The sequence below is a fragment of the Protomyctophum parallelum genome (genome assembly GCF_964188405.1).
Source record: "Protomyctophum parallelum genome assembly, chromosome: 21".
Classification (NCBI taxonomy): Eukaryota; Metazoa; Chordata; class Actinopteri; order Myctophiformes; family Myctophidae; genus Protomyctophum; species Protomyctophum parallelum.
Window position 1 is genome coordinate 21,024,013 of NC_139713.1, and position 19,003 is coordinate 21,043,015.

At 40.8% G+C, this 19,003-nt stretch overlaps 1 protein-coding gene across 3 annotated transcripts in view; it reads left to right on the plus strand.

Moving 5' to 3' along the window:
- Positions 1-19,003, plus strand: part of LOC310878796 (uncharacterized protein) — a 174,520-nt gene that overhangs the window by 115,436 nt on the left and 40,081 nt on the right. For all 3 annotated transcript variants that reach the window (XM_083793192.1, XM_083793193.1, XM_083793194.1), the window contains 18 exons: positions 1,789-1,896; positions 2,398-2,451; positions 3,060-3,113; positions 3,589-3,633; positions 3,769-3,822; positions 4,380-4,424; positions 5,703-5,756; positions 7,450-7,503; positions 7,794-7,847; positions 10,002-10,055; positions 11,103-11,156; positions 11,385-11,429; positions 12,563-12,607; positions 13,103-13,210; positions 13,464-13,517; positions 14,147-14,200; positions 14,586-14,639; positions 15,210-15,317. In XM_083793192.1, coding sequence (XP_083649318.1) covers positions 1,789-1,896; positions 2,398-2,451; positions 3,060-3,113; positions 3,589-3,633; positions 3,769-3,822; positions 4,380-4,424; positions 5,703-5,756; positions 7,450-7,503; positions 7,794-7,847; positions 10,002-10,055; positions 11,103-11,156; positions 11,385-11,429; positions 12,563-12,607; positions 13,103-13,210; positions 13,464-13,517; positions 14,147-14,200; positions 14,586-14,639; positions 15,210-15,317 — 1,098 coding nt within the window. The remainder of the gene's footprint in view (positions 1-1,788; positions 1,897-2,397; positions 2,452-3,059; positions 3,114-3,588; positions 3,634-3,768; positions 3,823-4,379; positions 4,425-5,702; positions 5,757-7,449; positions 7,504-7,793; positions 7,848-10,001; positions 10,056-11,102; positions 11,157-11,384; positions 11,430-12,562; positions 12,608-13,102; positions 13,211-13,463; positions 13,518-14,146; positions 14,201-14,585; positions 14,640-15,209; positions 15,318-19,003) is intronic.

Genomic DNA, 19,003 nt, shown 5'->3' on the forward strand with positions numbered 1-19,003 from the left:
GCGCCCTAGCTAAATCATTAGAGCATGCCCTGGGCTTGATCTGTGCAAAAAATATTTGCGCGAAATATCCCTATGCTCCTCAACTATCCCATGAAAGCGTCATGGCGTGTACCATAATGTCAGCAGTGTCTCTTCCTTCTGTAAGCTTCCTTGGCTCACGCTAACCTCTTGGGCAACCAAATATATGAAGCAAATTTAACAGAAGACATTGAGTAGGCCAATTTGCATACAGTAGATACAGGTAATGCAATAATGAAAATTATGCTTCAGTTCATTCATGACATCCAATTTGGCAAGAGACCTTCATTTGACACACCAACAGTACATGTACATTTTATTGCTGCAGTATATTTCTGAAAATGGTACAGTACAACTGATAATGGACATTTCTCCACACAGTTTTTTGCTATTATATTAAGAGCTAGAACATTTACATTTTCATTTAAATTGTCATGATAGATGGAATGGTTGACCTGGACTCCTTTCCACCCACCCTCTGGACACCGGACATACTGTTACTCTGCCTCACGTGAACTTAATGTGTTGTAATCTTACCGGCATTCGCACCTGGTTTGATGACTTTATTAATGTATGCACAGGTCTACAATTGCAACAGATGTGAGTTAATTTAGATTTATATTTTCCAATTGTAGTGAAGTGTTACTATATATAGAAACAAAACTTGTCTGTGTTGACTGTTGACAATTTTTCACATGGACTGTTGGTCACAATTCACAGTGCTCAAACACAAAACCTAAATTAAAGTGTCGAGAGAACCCTGCATCTCCTCATTCCTCTTGCTACTGTTTTGGTTATGAGGACGGAAATGAAACATAATAATCCAACAAAATTACCATCCGTGACAACGATGTATTTTTACCTCTATGCAATCATATTATCTTGATAATTTTGTACAGAAAGAAGAGATTAGTATATTTACCTAGCTACAGTATCTTGAACACCACAACACTTCGGCATGTGTAGAAAATGGAAGTCTACTTCTGTGAACCATTCTTGTTCATGGTATGTCAGACTTTTAGGATGGCAGCGCCATCTAGTGATTTTAGTGGGAACATTATTTTCAACTAGTTTTTACCTGCTATTTTTGGCGCAGAACGGAATTCAAGCATAACAAAGTACTAACAGTAAGAAAAATAGGCTACAGGATGTTTCCCCTTCAGGTCAAACTAAAATTTGTCTCACTGAATTTGAAAGACACTGAACATTAAACTTAACATTGAATTTCAATGTCAATAATGTTGACATTAAAAAATATATAATTAATTGTAGCTGCACAAGCTACTTGACCCAAATCCCAGTAAATTCATCATAAACACTTATATAAGAATTTACTGAAACATTATAGGCTATATATTTTTTTTACCTGAAAAGTATATTATGCTTATCTTAATATATAATGTGTTTTAAGTTCAATGTTGTCCGCCCACCAAATTCCAGTAGGACATTTTTTATCTAAAAATACTGCATACGTTTTAATTGCATTTGAAATGTATAGCTACTTCACAGACAGGGTCCCTCTAAAATAAATAATCATAATCCTGCAAATAAAATTCAACTTCCTTGGCAATCGCTTATGCTGCTGCACATAACCCATCACAGGAGGAAGCACACATATTGGTGTATTTGAACAGATCAATTCAAACTGTCTGTGTGTCTGTCTGTCTCTCTGTCTGTCTGTCTGTCTGTGTCTCTGTCTCTCTCTCTCTCTCTCTCTCTCTCTCTCTGTCTGTCTCTCTCTCTCTCTCTCTCTCTCTTATATATTCCCAGGGTGTTCGGGGGGCCTCAGGTATCAGGGGTCCCCAGGGAGAGAGGGGCCCTACTGGTTCCTTTGGTTTCCCGGGGCCAAAGGGCCAGCCTGGAAACAAAGGTCTTGAGGTATAAACATAATATTACTACTGTGCCGAGTTATTATGTCATCCTTATGCCTATATAGCAGCCTTGATCTACTGTAAGATCTTTTCAATTGCACTTTTTACTTTATTATTATACTAGATGAAAAGCATTGGTGGAGATGGGATATTTCATTCCTTAATTGCACTGCTCTATTGCAGTGGTTCTCAAATTGGGAACCGGGCCCCAGGGGTCCTTGAGGGGGTTCCATGTGGGGTCCCCAGTTAAATGATTGATAGTCCAAATGGACCTTTGCAGGTCTATAAGTAATACAAGTGTACAAATAGAACCGGTCCATTTGGTTTACATGCTCTCTGAATTATGGGGATTTGTGAATCACATGACTGTGGGTTCCTTGAAATAGAATAAGTTTGAGAACCACGGCTGTATTGTAGCTTATGTTCTTTTAACCAGATGAAGAAATGTGTCTGACAATGAGAAGAGGGAGACATGCTCGGTTGATTTTATTTGTATTTCTCCATTCAGGGAGAAAATGGTGAAACTGGCCCTCAGGGTAAACAAGGCAGCCAAGGGTTAAAGGTTAGTGATGATCATTTTGTATGAACACAGTTGGCCTCCTTTGCTAATCGATGAACATCAAGGATAGCCTGTTTCAGATCGATTTTTGCCGTGTTCTTTGGTCTTGGGTGTGAAAATCGATTACATATTGGTGATGTTAAATGACTCGGAGTGAAATGAAAGTAGGTGTATGGTGTTGGCAATTGGCACCCACTGGGAAATTAGTTTGTAGAAGTGCAATACACAAACCATTGCATTCCAATACACCAAATCTCTTTGTCAAAAATAGCCAATCTACAAGCTCGAAACACGCATGGCTCATTTTGAGCTTGTACGTCGGCTATTTTTGCCGGATGTGCCCCCCGGAATGGGCATGCTGGGGTGCAAGTGCTTAAGTTTGTTCCCGGTCAGCACCTCATCACAGTCATTTGTGTGCGTTAACCTTCCTGCTATAGATAAATCCATGGAGGTGTGCCCTGGGCTGTCACGTACGATTTTAACAGACCCCTATCAGCCAATCCGAATGTGTATTTTCCATGGTCGTAGTAGCCTACAGTATGTATATTGAGGTATTGAACATTGGTTGTCGATACTCGACTGCTGTCACTAACATGTGAACATCTTTGAAGGGGAACAGAGGTCCAGACGGACGTAATGGAAAACCAGGACTGAGGGGGAACAAGGTATAGGTCTTATACACTCATGCTCTGTGTGGTTTACTGTACATTCATGTGTATGCATTCACAGATAAAAAGTGACACTTTCAGGTGGTACACTTTGCACTATGCTTAGTGCATTGCTTCTCAAAGTGGGGTCTGGGTCTGGCATTAATTATCTGCATTTTAATGATTGTGATTATTACCAACAATACATCTGTACCTTCTTGCATTTTAGTAGTCACATTTATTGCATTGTATAGCTTTTTTGCCCATAATTTAATGCACATTTAACACTTTACATTATTTTTTATAAATCTACTACAGTATATACAGTTCCATAGTATATAAATCATTACTTTTCTGGAATTTGTTCCAATGGATCCAATGTAGTCATTATTTAGTCACAAGCTTGTGTTATATACCTTTTCAACAATGTGTCCTTGCTTCAAGAGACTACCCCAAACACAGGAGCATTTTCTGTTTTGCTTTCTTCCTCCAGGGCCGACCTGGGCCGAGGGGACACGTTGGCCAGCCCGGTCCATTGGTATGCATCCATCTACTGTTCGACTGCTGTCCAAAATGCCATAGAGAAACAATGTCATTTAGACTAAAACATTTATTTGCAATATTTCAGCCCATTTTCTTTCTATCCGTGTCTATCTGCGTATGTTTTTAACAGGGCTTGCCGGGACCCCATGGGACAGAAGGACCAGAAGGAAAGCCTGGTACACAGGTTCCCATTCTATATCATATTTCAATACCATGACCACACAACTCTAAATACTTCTGTGTCTGAGTGCACTCTCCTTCATGATACATTCTATACCAGTGACTCCTTTACAATGTTGTGTAGTACTGACCATTAATATATGTATTGTTTAGCATTTAGTGCTTGTCTTTTTTTGTTGGTTTGTAATTTTATTTTAAGTATAATTTAGCAGTATTTACAAAACTTTAGTCTTTTTTGTTGGTTTGTAATTGTATTTTGAGTATAATTTAGCAGTATTTACAAAACTTTGCAATGGACTTGCATATAACTTATGATACTAATTAATACAACAATGATAATTGCAGGATAAGCACATAATGTAACATGTTTCCAATGATTAGGAGCTCTGATATGTACATCAAGAACAATCAATATTGTCTGAGGTTTTCACTGGATAACACTGACACCTTTTCAAGACCGTTTATTTATATCCTTGAGCGACTTGTACTGTAAGACTTTCCTTCGGAGCACTATACTGTATATAGCAAGTACTCTGGGTTAATGCCATCTTTCCATTTCAGGGCCCGTCTGGTGCAGTCGGCAGCGCTGGCACTAAAGGACATGCGGTGAGATGACATGAGAAAAGACAAGGCCATTATTATCCCCGAGGGGTTGCCTCTCTGAGGGGTATGGCCCTGACATGGGGCATTTATGGGCATAAACGTAGGCAATGATCTGCAGACTAGGGTGGATGACTGAGTGCAGCAGTTGACAGATGACTGCATCCTCTAACGTTCTCCGCTTGGTCTGTACTAATTAGAAGATCAAAGACATTAGGCACACAGTTCTTAAAGATTAGGGAAAATGAGAAAGAAAGGGTAGAGGTGTGTTGACATGGCCTGTGTTGGAAATGACACAACCACACATGCAGGTCTCAACTGAGAAGCAGTTGGGATGCAGGCTTTTCTACCCCCGTGGTTCATGGTGGGAACATCACGTGGACATTTTCCTCATCAAGTTGCACCTGGGGGCAAGTTCATCAAGCGGTCGACACCATGCTGTGGAGGGGAATTAATGGAAACCAATTGATTCCTCAAAAAAGAAAGGAAAAAAAAGCACTGGCAATGACCTAAATGTGCAGTATCATTGATAATCTCAATCTATAGTAGCTGCTCCACATAAAATGTCTTCTAATTAAATCCTAAGGAGCTGATTAAATGGTAGATTAAATAACTCTTCACTTCATAAATTGATTCGTCACTCAATTAAAGACGTATTTTGTTCACAGCTTTATTAATTACCAGAGATATACCAGAAATAAATTCAATTGTTTGCACTGCATTTTAATTGTAATGATTTTTTTTCAAGCGCAATAGATTTTCTTCCTTTCAATCTAACTCCTCTCTTCTTATTTATCTGTCATCACTCCCTTCCAAATTCTACATAAAATATCATATTAATTAAACGTACTGGAAATAGCTTGATTGATTTAAAACCCATTCTGGGCGGGAACCCCTTTTGGTGTTCGCATTATGTTTTGCTTTAGCTATTGAAAAATAGCAGATCTACAAGCTCATAGCACGCCACAGAGTGGCGCGCTACGAGCTTGTAGGTCTGCTATTTTTGAAAAATCGAAGAACGACTGACATAGAAACATAGCTTTTTCAGAAAACTGTCAGGATGTAGAAGACATTTTTAGAATCTCATCTCAGGTCAAAATGGGTTAACATAAATGTAAAAACGTAGCAACAGAGTACAGTCCAACACTTAGTCCTTACAGTCTTGTTTCCATTTAGACCCCATGCAATCAATTCATAGACAATGAATATTTACCGCAGAAAAGGAACACTATAGTTCACGGGGTTAAGTATATAATCTCATACTTTTTTGTTCTGCTTCTGCAGGGTTTTCCAGGGATTGCTGGGGAGAGAGGTCCAGATGGTGTCCCAGGTTCTCCGGTAAGTTTACATTTGAGCAGTACCGTCTTATCCATTAAAAGCAGCTTCTTCTCAAAAGAAGGGGGTACAGTATGTGCACACCTAGGGGTAGGTATACTATAGAGGTACAGTACTATATGGGGTGAGAGCAAATGGAACTTTGACATACATTGTGTGAATTTGTGTCAAGCTGCTGATCTCTAGATTGTACGGGGAAAATTATTTGCAAATTATTTGACCATCAAAACTGTTATGACAATAGTTCTAAAATTCTAAACTTGCCACTAATTGGAACTCTTTCAGTAGAAAGGAATGTTGCTTCCAAAGGTGGTTTATCATTGATTCATAGCATAATATGATAGCTAAGGGTTTCTCCATTTCTATTTCCTTTCTTTCTTTTACTTGTCTTCTTCTTTTTAGGTTAATTGGATTCAGGGAAAGAGGGTACATAACATAACCTTGAACTATGCAATATTAATATACTATATATTATCTGTTTTCTATTATCTATTTTAAGGCTTTAAGACCATTTCAAACAACCCAGAGTAGTTGTGTTCTCTGTGAAATGAAGGGCATGCTTGGATTGTTAAATGTGTTGTGAGCTCAAGGTTTGTTATTAGTGATATAAATTCAGGGTGATCTGGCTGACATTGAACAGCTGTGCTATAAATGGAGATGATCAGCCACCGGTTATGGAGGACTGCACGGCCATAGTTTGTTTATTGCATAACCAAAAGATTTTGCGTTTATTACGTCACGCAGACACACCAAACAGACCACGGGGAAATGGTTAAATACTAGCATTCGATCCGTGCAGAAGTGCCTCACGGCAACAACTTGGTCAGCTATGCTTGTGGCTCAGTAGGTAGAGTGGCAGCTTGGGAAACCGAAGTTTCCAGCTCCGATCCCTGGCTCCCCCTGAGTTAGCGTTGCTGTTGAAGTGTCCTTGAGCTGTGTGTGGGTGTGTGTGTGTGTGTGTAGTAGTCTGAAAACCCACCTCTTCAGACTCCACCATGGCCCGTAGCACTTGCCCTAGCCTAGCCCTTTAGATGGCACTTTATGTAGACTCAGATAGTAGACTTAGGTTAGGACTTAGGTTTAGACAGACTTATAGCTTGTTACGTAGACAGCACTAGAATTGCATTTCATGTAGTCATAGCACTTTATAGTACACATGTATATTGTATAATATATAATATAGTATAGTATGTATAGTTGACATAGATACTCCACTGTTAACGTTCTTAGTTTATACATGATTCATGACTACTACTTTTGATATATGTGATGTCATGCCATGCTTTTGTTTTTGCTTAAATGTAAGTCGCTCTGGATCAAGAGCGTCGGCTAAATGCCTAAATTGTAAAGTGTGTGTGTGTGTGTGTGTGTGTGTGTGTGTGTGTGTGTGTTTGTGTGCGCACGCGCTGCACATTGTAAAGTGCTTTGGATAAAGGCGCTATATAATGCACCATTTACTGTATATCCTCTGGAAGATAATATCTTCCCAATAGATAGACATGTAGGCTACACTAAGTTGCACTGGTTGGTCAGCTGCCGTATTATGCCTATAGGGAAGATAATGGTTTTAAGTTGAGCCATATTATCCATAACATAAGAATATAAGACCCTCTTGGCCTTTGAATCACTCCATCGCCCAGGGCAAATTAAGTGCATGTTAGAAGTTAAGTGTGAGTGACTGGTTTGTCTTTGATAGGGACCTCCAGGAAAGACAGGACATCAAGGCATCCCGGGTCCGCCAGGAGAGAAAGTAAGTAAAAGTACCGGTATACATAATGTAGTACGGCCGGGTACACATGCACATAATGCCTACAAATACACATTACATTTAGATATGCACATACAGTACATACACACCAGAAGAAGACATAAACGTATTGCTCACATACACGCAGGCACGCACACACATTATTCACAGAAGAAGTTGTATTTACATTATGCACAGTTATTACATGCCAGAGTATGAGAACGATACATGTTGCGTGTAATTTTCACATTGTGTGTGCATGTGTATTTTCTCCCTTTGTGTGTGTCCTCCAGGGATTTACAGGAAAGCCAGGCATGGAGGGACCACAGGGCCCAGTAGGCATGTATGTAAGTGATGCTCCGGCAGCACCTGTAATACAGGAACTATTTCCATAGCACAGTGATGCTCCTATAGCACGCGTAGTACAGGAACTATTACCATATTATCAGAATATGCTCTGTACTACGGGTTCTGCTGGAGCCTCACTTTAATATAGTGATGCTCCAGCAGAACCTGTAGTACAGACTGGGAACTATTACCATAATAACACACTATGCTCTAACGCAGTGCATCCCAAACAGGGGGTTCGGGACCCAGGGGTGTCCCCAGGGTATGGGTCAGTGCACTTATGAGCTTTGACTTCAAGTTTCAGCCAATACTGACCGCATTACACAGCGCCAGCCAGAAACGAGGAACACAGAGGGTTAAATTAGTACCCTAGCCCGCCAAACACGAGATTCTCGGGTTCCAGGGCTTGTATTCTTTAATCCATGTTTTAATCCGATCGTATCGTTAGCCACCGAAAGCTAGCACATCAACATCAAGGAAGACAGTGGCCGCGGCCATTTTGAAAATGCGTGTGCATCCACTTCCACACTCTAAGCCCTGCATTGGAAGCCCTATATCTCAGAAACGACATTGAGGGGCCGTTTCTGGCCCAGACAAGCGATAAAACCTTGGCAATACGCTATCGAGGGATAATGCTGGCGGAAATCGGGTTAATCTAATATACCACTGTTAAATGTATTAAGTTGCATTAAGTGAAGATGGAAAATCAAACTGGGTCGTTTTCCCTTCACACGTTAGCATAATGTAGCTCTTGGAGTTATATTTCGTATTAAAATATTGCCCTGATTTTATCTGGTTCTATAATGTCAACAGTTTCCACGCATTGCAAATCGATACACTCAAGATTAAATTGGCCACAGTTTAATTATTTTCTCATTACATGTAAACAGCATGCATATCCATGGCTGTCCATAGCTGGGACAGTGGTTGACAGGGCGTGGCCAAACCCACACCAGTGATTCTGCGTGCTCTTGGGGCCCATTGCTGTGCCAAGAACCCCTATACGTGTATATTTTAGTCTGGGACCGGAAAGTGCAAAGTTACTGTGTGGCCACAGGGAGGCACTGCTGCATTTTTGCTGTGTGATTGATTGAAATCTGTATAATTGTATTAACAGTTTGTAGAATTGGTACAGTTCAATGGAAGTACAGGGCAGTACAAAAACTGCTATGAGGATAAAACCAGAAAAAGCATTAAGACTTGTTTACATAAGGGTCCTCCATTTTTTATTCATCAGAACATTTAAAGACGTACAGAATCTTCTATGCAAAAAAAGAGGAAATCATCATACAGTACACGGTTGGAAATAAGAGAAAACATGTATAGAAAAATAGGAAGTGGGGGCTTTTTTTCCAGGGGCCAGTCTACTCACTGTTCCTCCTCTTTTCACCCCCTGCAAAGAGGGCTAGCCTGCGGCAGTAGATTAAATCACTAACTGCACTAACTACAATATACCTTCTGAGAAAATAAACTCTAGGACTCTATGTTGACCCAATCTGCTTTGTATGTATCTACTATAGGCTAATACAAGTGGAATTCTGTTTGACCTTGCATTGAGAGTGAATAGAGGGGGGAAGCGCAACTCACACAGAAGGAACTGACGTTGACAATGTTTTGACTTACATCATGGCATGATGGCTATACATAGCTACAGTATGTCGGCGGAAGTTGCTCAGGGGTACAGTGGCAACCGCGAGGTTCCCAGTTCGATTCCGGGCTCTCCCGGTTAGTGTCAAAGTGTCCTTGAGCAAGACGCATAATCCCTAATTGCTCCCGATGTGCAGGTTGGTGCTTTGCATGGTTTCCTCCGCCATCGGTGTGTGAATGGGTGAATGTATTGCACAATCCTAGGATAAAAGCACTATGTAAATGCACCACTTACTGTTGTCACTGTTGGGAGAATCTGAATCTGTTTCCATTTATTTCCTTTCCTGTCATTGCAGGGACACAAAATGTAGTTCGCAACTTCATGTAGAACTTAAAACGTAGGCCTAGTAAAGACGTATTTTTTTAATGTGGATAATTCTGTATGATACTAAAGGGAATGCTGTAAGAAATCTAAAATGTACACATGTCAAACTACAGTGGAAGTGAATGGGACCCACTGTTGCATCATTCTCACTGTTTCATTCCTATGGTATTGTTTCCCTCAGGGTTTTCCTGGAACTGTAGGCATGCGTGGGGCTACAGGTCACATGGGGCCCTCAGTAAGTCCCTGTCTTTCACCACCAGGTCTGACACTACACTGTACAATCAACATTCTGTTTCACAGTGGTGGACAGTAACTAAGTACATTTACTTAAGTACTGTGCTTAAGTACAAGTTTGAGGTATTTGGACTCTACTTGAGTATTTCTAATTTCAAATACTTTTACTTCTACTCCACTACATCACGGATGCAATTATTGTAGTTGAAAACTTTAGTTACTAGTTACTTTGTAGATTTTGATTGTTATTACACATCATACATTAACCACTTCAGCCCTATATTTTGGCCTTTTGAAAATAGCAGATCTACAAGCTCACAATGTGTTGCGATGCGACACTTTGTGAACTTGTAGATCTGCTATTAATTTAGATCTGCTATTAATTAATTATCTGCATAATGAGTACTTTTAATACTTCATTTTGTTGGAAATACTTTTGTACTTTTACTCAAGTAAATTTAGAAGACTTTTACTTGTAAGTAAGTAGTTGTAAGTGAGTAGTTCAGTATTGATACTTTTACTTAACTAAAAACTTTGAGTACTTTTTTCCACCACTGCTGTTTCATAGCAAGTATGATGAGATTACTGCACTAATTGACCTCCATACAAATAAATGTAATTTCCTTCAAATTCACACAATTGTCTCTATTGTCAGTGGTGATTGAAGGGGATTCATAGAATTAATTTGGAAGGGTAATATAAAGTAGAATATAAATCGGGCACAAAGGCAACGACTGGTGCCAATTTATAATCTGTGTGAAAGCAGGCATTTTTTTTTTTTTTTTTAAGATATTTTTTTTGCGGCTTACGCCTTTTATTGATTTTTGAAGGGACAGACAGTAGGCTGACAGGAAACGGGAGAGAGATGGGGGGATGACATGCAGTAAAGGCCGTGTCGGGTCCGGGAGTCGAACCCGCGGCACACTGCGACTGGATTACCAGTCCGGTGCCCAGACCGTTACGCTACGGCCTGGGCCGAAAGCAGGCATTTTCAACAATAGCAGTGAATTGTTGTTAACTGTGCTGTGTGATCTGTCCTGTGCAATAGGGAGAGGCTGGATTAAGAGGTCCACCTGGGCCCATTGGAAAGCCTGGACCTCCAGTAAGTCTCCCAAGATTCCACATTGTTCCACTTATTAGGCGTGTGCGTGTGTCTGTGTGTGTGTGTGTGTGTGTGTGTGTGTGTGTGTGTGTGTGCGCCCGCCCGCCCGCCCGTGGCCCACCTGCCTGCCCCTCCAGCCACCCACCTGTGTCTATGTATTTTAGGGGCATTTGTGCTGTCACAGGGTGTGATCAGCATGTTCTGACATGTCTTATCTGTGTTTTCCAGGGTCTAACAGGCCCACCTGGAGAGAAGGGACCCCCAGGACCTCATGTAAGCATAATGTATCCTTCATCATGGACGCATGACTTCTGAGAACTGTATTTCCTACGCTTATAATTTAATGGATAATTATTTAGCCATTTTTTAGGCCATTCTTTGAGGCCTTTTTGTGCAGATTATATGATGTATCCTGTCAGAAATGGCAATTAAAAAAACTCCACAATTACATTATCTGTGGTCACCTTGAAATTTGCATTGCATATGAATTTCATATTTGGGAGGAAACATATGAACCATCATTATCATTCATTCATTCAGAAGAAGAATATATCATTCATTAACATGTATTTTCCAAAATAAAATTCGGCTTCAAGGAGAGTACAGAAACCAACTGTGTGCAAGATACCTGTATAACACATTTAGATGTACCAGTTAATAACATTGACATTAAACCATCAGTCTGGTCACTGGTCAGTGATTTAATGGACACATAGTCTGTAGCATGCAGGTGTGATTTAAAGATCATCCTCTATAGAGCGTCGCAGTCCCTCCCCCTTTCAGAACGACGTGGCCCAGGAAATGAATCCCAATGCATTTTGCCCATAGGCTTTTCTTAAAGTATTTATTTAAAGACGGTTACGCCGCGGACAAAGCCAACTCGGATCGTGACAAATCATGACAATGAACACAATGTTTTGGGCCGATCAAATAATTTATAAGAAGAAAAACAAAACAAATAGTGTTGTCTCCTGCCTTTATTTTCTTCTTTCTAATGATTTGATCGGCCCAAAATATTGTTCATTGTCATGATTTGTCACGATCCGAGTTGGCTTTGTCCGCGGCGTAACCGTCTTTAAACAAATACTTTAAGAAAAGCCTATGGGAAAAATGCATTGCGATTAATTTCCTGGGCCACTCGTCGTTCTGAAAGGGGGAGGGACTGCCACGCTCTATAGCGAAGGGAACAGTCTCCACTGGTTTACATAATTAGCATAATCATGTATATTGTACAAACGTGATTACAATAGCATACATGTTCATTTAACTTAGTACCACTTAGTTTGAGTGAATTTCTCAGTTTTTTCAAGACAATAGTAATAGTCTGTAATGATAATAAATTGTATTTGCATATCATTTCAAGTCTATAATTTAGAAATAGCTTTTACTATGGCATTTCTTCACAGGGGCGACATGGAGATCTGGGTCCAAAAGGCATACAGGGACCATCAGTAAGTTGTAATTAATTTAATTAATGCACTGTACAGTGCAAATTCATAGTGTGCGTGCGTGCATGCGTGCGTTTTCCCGTGTTCCCATATTACTACTAATGTAGTAGTATTTAATCACAAGCTCTTGTTACTACTTTTCATTGATTAAATATCTATAGCATCAGAATCATCTTTACATCACAGTTTTACAAGTAAAAAAGTGGGTGAAATTATGTTTTGGGCATAGTTCCCAGTCATCAGACACCACTTTCTCTTTCAAAATCTTAAAAATGTTCACGTGAGCTTTTAATGCAAGGAGTTATAATGGACTGGCCTTAAAACGGTTTTGTTGCAAGGAGTTGCTTTGGTGTGGACTGGCCTTACAGGTGGGTAGGCCTACTGCATTTTTGCTACTCTCATATGACAGAGTACTGAAAGTAGCGCATTAATGTACTAAAAAGGTACATAGAAAGTTAATATATAGCAACGATATGTTTGTCTGTGTGTCTGCTTCAGGGTCTTGCAGGTGTTCCAGGTTTTGTTGGAGCGATAGGGAAACCAGGTCCCAGGGGAAGCAAAGGGCCTCTAGGAACTCTGGGACCCAGTGGGCCACCAGGAATCCCAGTGAGTGGGTACCTAATGTCCGCTGCTATTTTACCTTTGTTCAGAGATAACTAGACCAAAATGCAGAAAAATTACAAACACATTTTATTGTATCAGTCACTGTGGTGAATTGCAGTTACGTGTACTGCATATTGTTTAAAGTACTACCTAGATTATATTATATAAATATAGATTATGTTCAACTTGCAAGGGACGTAGGGGGTACACAGATTTTACTTTTTATTTTAACACAATCTATGTCCGATTTTCCTAGGGTTCCCATGGTGCTGATGGATTAGGAGGGGCAGTAGGGGAAAGAGGAGAAAAAGTGAGTTCATATATTGATTGCATATGATTCCCCACACTTAAACCCCTTCACACAACAGTTACTGTACATCTACTGCAGAATGGGACATTTTCTTGTCTGTCAAGATGATATTAATGATCGCCCCACTGACTTCAAATTCGACGCATGGTGGCACACGGGCACGGTGGCATAGTCGGTAGTGCTGTCGCCTCAGAGCTAGAAGGTCCTGGGTTCGATTCCCACTGGGGACACACGCTGTGGGCACTGGGGGCGTGTTCTCTCCACACGCGTTCAGTGTCGAGTCTGTCGGATAGCCGGTTGTCCAGACCCAGCACAAAAGCCTTAGCCCGGGCTCTGGACCTAATCACCTGGCCTAATCACCTGGCCTGTTCTGACATCACAATTATGTTCTGACATCTGCATAGACTCCATATTTTGGGCATGCCTGACAAATAACTCCATATATGGGCATAAAGGGGACATCATAACTGGGTGGGGCATGCATTTCCAACTTGCATAGTTCCAAGTAGGCCAGTGCCCATCGGGCACCGCTCTAATATTACATTAACAACGCACATTTAACTTCACCACATCTGTATAATGTGTGTCGTGATATTGGTTCTTAATATTGATGTTGTGATAATTTGAAGGGTTTGCGAGGACAGCCTGGTGATGACGGCAATGACGGACAGGACGGACAACAGGTTGGTATTTAAACAATAAAAAATACTTTATACAGCTTCTCAGCAAATCTCCCAAGGCTGTAGGAGCAGCGCACATGAAGGCTTTTTTACCAAGTTCAGTTTCAGTCTGTTAGTAACAGATATGTTAATTAGTTAGTAATGTTAGTTGAAGCAATAGTGTGCTGACCTGTGAGCCACACAGGTTCAATTCAATTTCATTTCAAGTGTCAAACAAGTTGTCTCAAGACACTTTTCATGTAGAGCAGAGACCCGACAGTCCCACCCTGAATAAGCAGGTATATCACCTGTTATAACAAAAAAAAATCTTTTCTTTCTGTGCAAACTTTATTTGATGTCTTTCGAGTTTGTATAGTTATATGATTATTTTGATTCATGTTGTTTATAGGGTCCTCCTGGTCATACAGGAATTGAGGGCCCACCTGGAAGGAAAGGGGACCAGGTCAGTAATTTAACTTTTAACATGAGTTAAAACCACTTGTCGTCACTGCTTATGAATATATTTTTATAACTACAGTAATTCAGAATCGGCACCACTGTATTGCCAGTATGTAAGACGTACAGGAATTGGTTCTAACACTTTAAATATGGGGCATCAACATTTTGCATGCTGGTGGCGTGAAAGAGATTTTGGAGTTGGCACTAGAATGCATCATAACAGTGATTATAATGCATTCTAAAATTATATAATGTATTCGAACTCTGAAAATTATAATACAATAATAATAATTTATTATACATTTTATTTACAGTATATTGCTAATGTTCTATGATCCTGGCCATGATGTCTGTAAATTATAAATAGTATTAATATACTTGATCTTATAAATCATTATACAAATATTTATAATAGAGTCTTTTTTTTGTTATTGCAATGTATTATAAGAACATAAGTACGTTTATACTATAACGTCTTATAGACATGGGATGAATAGTAGATACTGAGCCAAATTTGCTTGATCTTGAATCTGCCAATAGTTTTTATATCCATCCCTTTTGGCCTGTGTGAAAGGGGGACCGGGGGCCTTGTGGGAAACTTGGTGCCCCAGGGATGTCGGGTGAGAGGGGACCCCAGGGTCACAAAGGCCTACATGGCCCAGCTGGACCAGTTGGCAAAGAGGTAAGTACACCCTTTGGCTAAGGAACCAAGGTTGGCTTTTTCCAGTACGGCACTAGCCTGATTATCAGACTGTAGCTTTCTTGAGAGACGCAGTCCACTCAGAGAGTGGGCGGGGTCTTTGGGCTGGATCCAGGCTAGTACGGCACTGCATTGACAAGCTCTATTTCCCGGTTGTCTTTTCACAGCTTTAATATCAAACACATAGTAAATGTAGACCATTTTCCATGAATGGTGATTATTGGGGGTCAATATTATTGTTTCGAATGGATGCTCGAACTCTAACTGTTATGTGGTCCCCAAAAAATTTGTATTGCTCAACGCAACCATTGGGTGACACAATTGGAAGTATGATTATGATATTTAAAAACCCTACACAACAGCGGATAATGTTCACTGACATTAATGTCATTGAGCTTGCCAGAACTCTGACAGCAGAACAGCAGAATTGCAACGCTTCAATGTTTTGTAGCTGACTACAGACATGCAAAGGCATTTCAAAACACACAAATGAGTGATAATACCTGAACCTCAAATTACCATTGCCGTAGTCAGAGTGTTTGATTACATCATAGACGCTTGGCTTAAGTTAAACAAAATAAGCATTAGTATTGTTGATATTTGAAACTTGGTTTCAATTGAGTTAATTATTCTTCTAATTGGGTAAACTACTTTACTGTACTTTCTAAAGGACATTCATTGTTTAATGAATATTTGTATTTGTGAGCGGTGCACACCACTCCTTTAAAGGGCTCTGTCTGTCTGTCTGTCTGTCTGTCTGTCTGTCTGTCTGCACCTTTCATGACATAACTGCAGCACAAAGTGGCAGTGCTTTACCGAGCAAAAGAAATACCTGAAAGCTGTGCTTGAACTCCCTACAGATTATATCATTTAAGGATGAGGGCTTGTTTGTTAAAGATCTGATATTAAATGATGAAAAGATGATGGTATGACGTGATTCAGGGACTGAATTCCTGCTGCCAATTATTGTTAGAATGATGGATAAATGTAAGTAAAGTGGTGTGTTAGAGGTGCGTGGAACAGTAGTACAGCAGGGGGAGCTAGCAGTGGATGGTGTGGGGAGTGAAAGGCCCGTAGAAGAACACAGTGGCTGACCGGAAGTGACAGAGGTATTGATTCAGAGCCATGCTGATCGCCCAGAGAGGTAAAAAAGTCAATGTTTTGGTAGCGTCCGTGGAGCTACGGAGCGCCGTAAATTGGGGAGGGAGGGGGCCTCCTATGTTTGCCTCGGGAAAACGTTAACTATAGGGCCTGTGGAACTAGCCGAAGATGGGGAATATGGCACCCACCAGGGTCCACGTCCGGTGTACAGGGGCATCCAAGCCAGGGGCAGCTGAGCTCAGTCTAGCCCCCATGGCGAGGACAGTAAAGTCCAATTGGTGGGAGGAGGCAAGGACGGTCAAGTCCGGTGGCGGGGACAGTCACATCCAGCTCCCGTATCTTGGAGGGCGGAGGCGAGCATGGTCGGGTCCGGAACAGTTGTATCCAGCTGCTCTGGGCTAGATCTGGCTCATCCTCATTACTTGCGCAAGTATTGTGGTCGGCTGGACCAAAAGTGGTATGTATGTATGGTATGCATGTCTCTAATTGGCTATTGATGGTGACGTAATTAAGATATGTGTCAAGATATGTTTCAATGTTAGGTGGGTAAAAGGTAACTTATGTATACATGTATGTATGTCGGCAAGAATGGTGGTTCCTTATTGTCTGTGAATGGTTTGACGTACGCTTCAAGGTCAATAACGGGTCTAAAGGATTTAGAACAGCAGTTGTAATAGACATTAGTTAGTTAGTAGCAGTACTTGCGTGCTCTGCTTGCGCACAAGTAGGCCATGTATGGCCTACCTGTGTGCAATGCACCTCGACAGAGTGCATTTCTAATAGTCCTGCTCTACTGCTAAAAGCATTCTACTTCAAACTACCGGACTCCACACTGATGCAACATGACCCAACAAAACTGTAGCAGGACGGTGCAGATACAAGTTGCATCGGTCTGGATCACTAGTATTTTTGAGCCAAATAAGAATGAAAATAAAAGCCTGGATACCGAGACTAGATCATATTGTATATTTGGTAATGTCTGTTAATAGGAAGTGATAAAGAGGCCCTATTACCTGGTTGCAGGTCGTCGGTTCGCAAGTGATTCAGCTTGTCCAGTCGTAAGCAACACATTGTTATCACTCAGAAATGTGTTGCAAACACATTGCTCACGATGAACATGTTGTAAGTTAATGCTGCAACATGTTGTCCCTCTCAGTTCTCTCTCTCTCTCTCTCTCTCTCTCTCTCTTACATCGTTCTGGAATGAGCAGAAATTCCACCACTAATTATTTCTACTACACTCGATATAGTTTCAGCAAAGATCTTTAAACCCTATAAATGTAACCCAATGTGTGTAGGTGTGCTCTTGCACCCCGGATAATGCATGTCCCGTGCAGATAAGTTTCAGACCAAGTGAAACTGTGAAAGTGTATATATTCCTGTGTAGGCAAACACAACATATTTGTTTTCTATTAATAGACACTGCTTACTCACACTCACCCATGGTCCCCAGAGAGGAAGTTGAACCCACAGTTCCCTTGAAGAATTGACTTCTCGTAAGAAGTCGTTCTGGTGACTGGCGGACTGGGGGGAAAGGATGTGGGTCAGAGAGAAAAATCACACCCGTGTGAAGTAAGTGGTGCAACTCCGTGTGGGGGTCCCCGGGGGTTCCAGAAAGTTCCACAGTCACTTAAGGAAGTGGTTGCACCACTTAAAAATCGAGTGAGCAAATGGGAGAAAGGGAATGCAGAGCGACATTGTTGGCTATTTCATATTCCTATAAAATAGGTTGACAATGACATGCTATGAAAACGGTAAACTTTCTCTGCTTCTAGCCTTGATGTGTCTATTACTGTCCAGTTTCGGGACGGCCTTCTCTGCCGTTTATCAGGGGTCATCGATATGTCCATACATGGACAAATGTGTCTGTGGCAAAGACTTGGTCTTGTCCCGGGCACATTTTTTATTTTATTTTTTACACCACTATAAAGTAAAGTTATTATTTTGATCATAAAACACAATTATTATGAATGAATGTCGGTCTCCAGGCTTTCTTCAGAATATTTATGACAGTGATTTACTACAACACTGACACATTATGAGTCTACTACTACTATTGGTTCTCAAACGGTTTATTTGAAGAAAAAAAACAGTGATTAAATGAATAACAACACAGAGATTTAAAAAGGCAGTGAAACAATCAAAACAGTGTACAAAGTACATGTACATGTGTAGACAGCTTAGCCAGGGCTGCCATATTTCAGAAAATGTCAAGAGTGAGACTCTAGTGTCTTAATGTGTTCGACGCCTTCCGAAGGGCGGCGTTGAAAAAAATTGGCTTTTTTTAATGTCTATTTGGCCCGTTTTAACGTTGATATTTAACCTTAACACTGATGTCTTCACCTCCATGCCAGCTGCTCTCCCTGCACTGACAGCCTCCTCATGCTTAAAGTAGAAATGAAAAAGATATCTATCTATCTATCTATCTATCTATGCTCCTCAGACCCAGCCAGCCAGCCAGCCACACACATAGTGCTCAGACCCAGCCAGCCAGCACGCCACACACATAGTGCTCAGACCCAGCCAGCCAGCAAGCCACACACATAGTGCTCAGACCCAGCCAGCCAG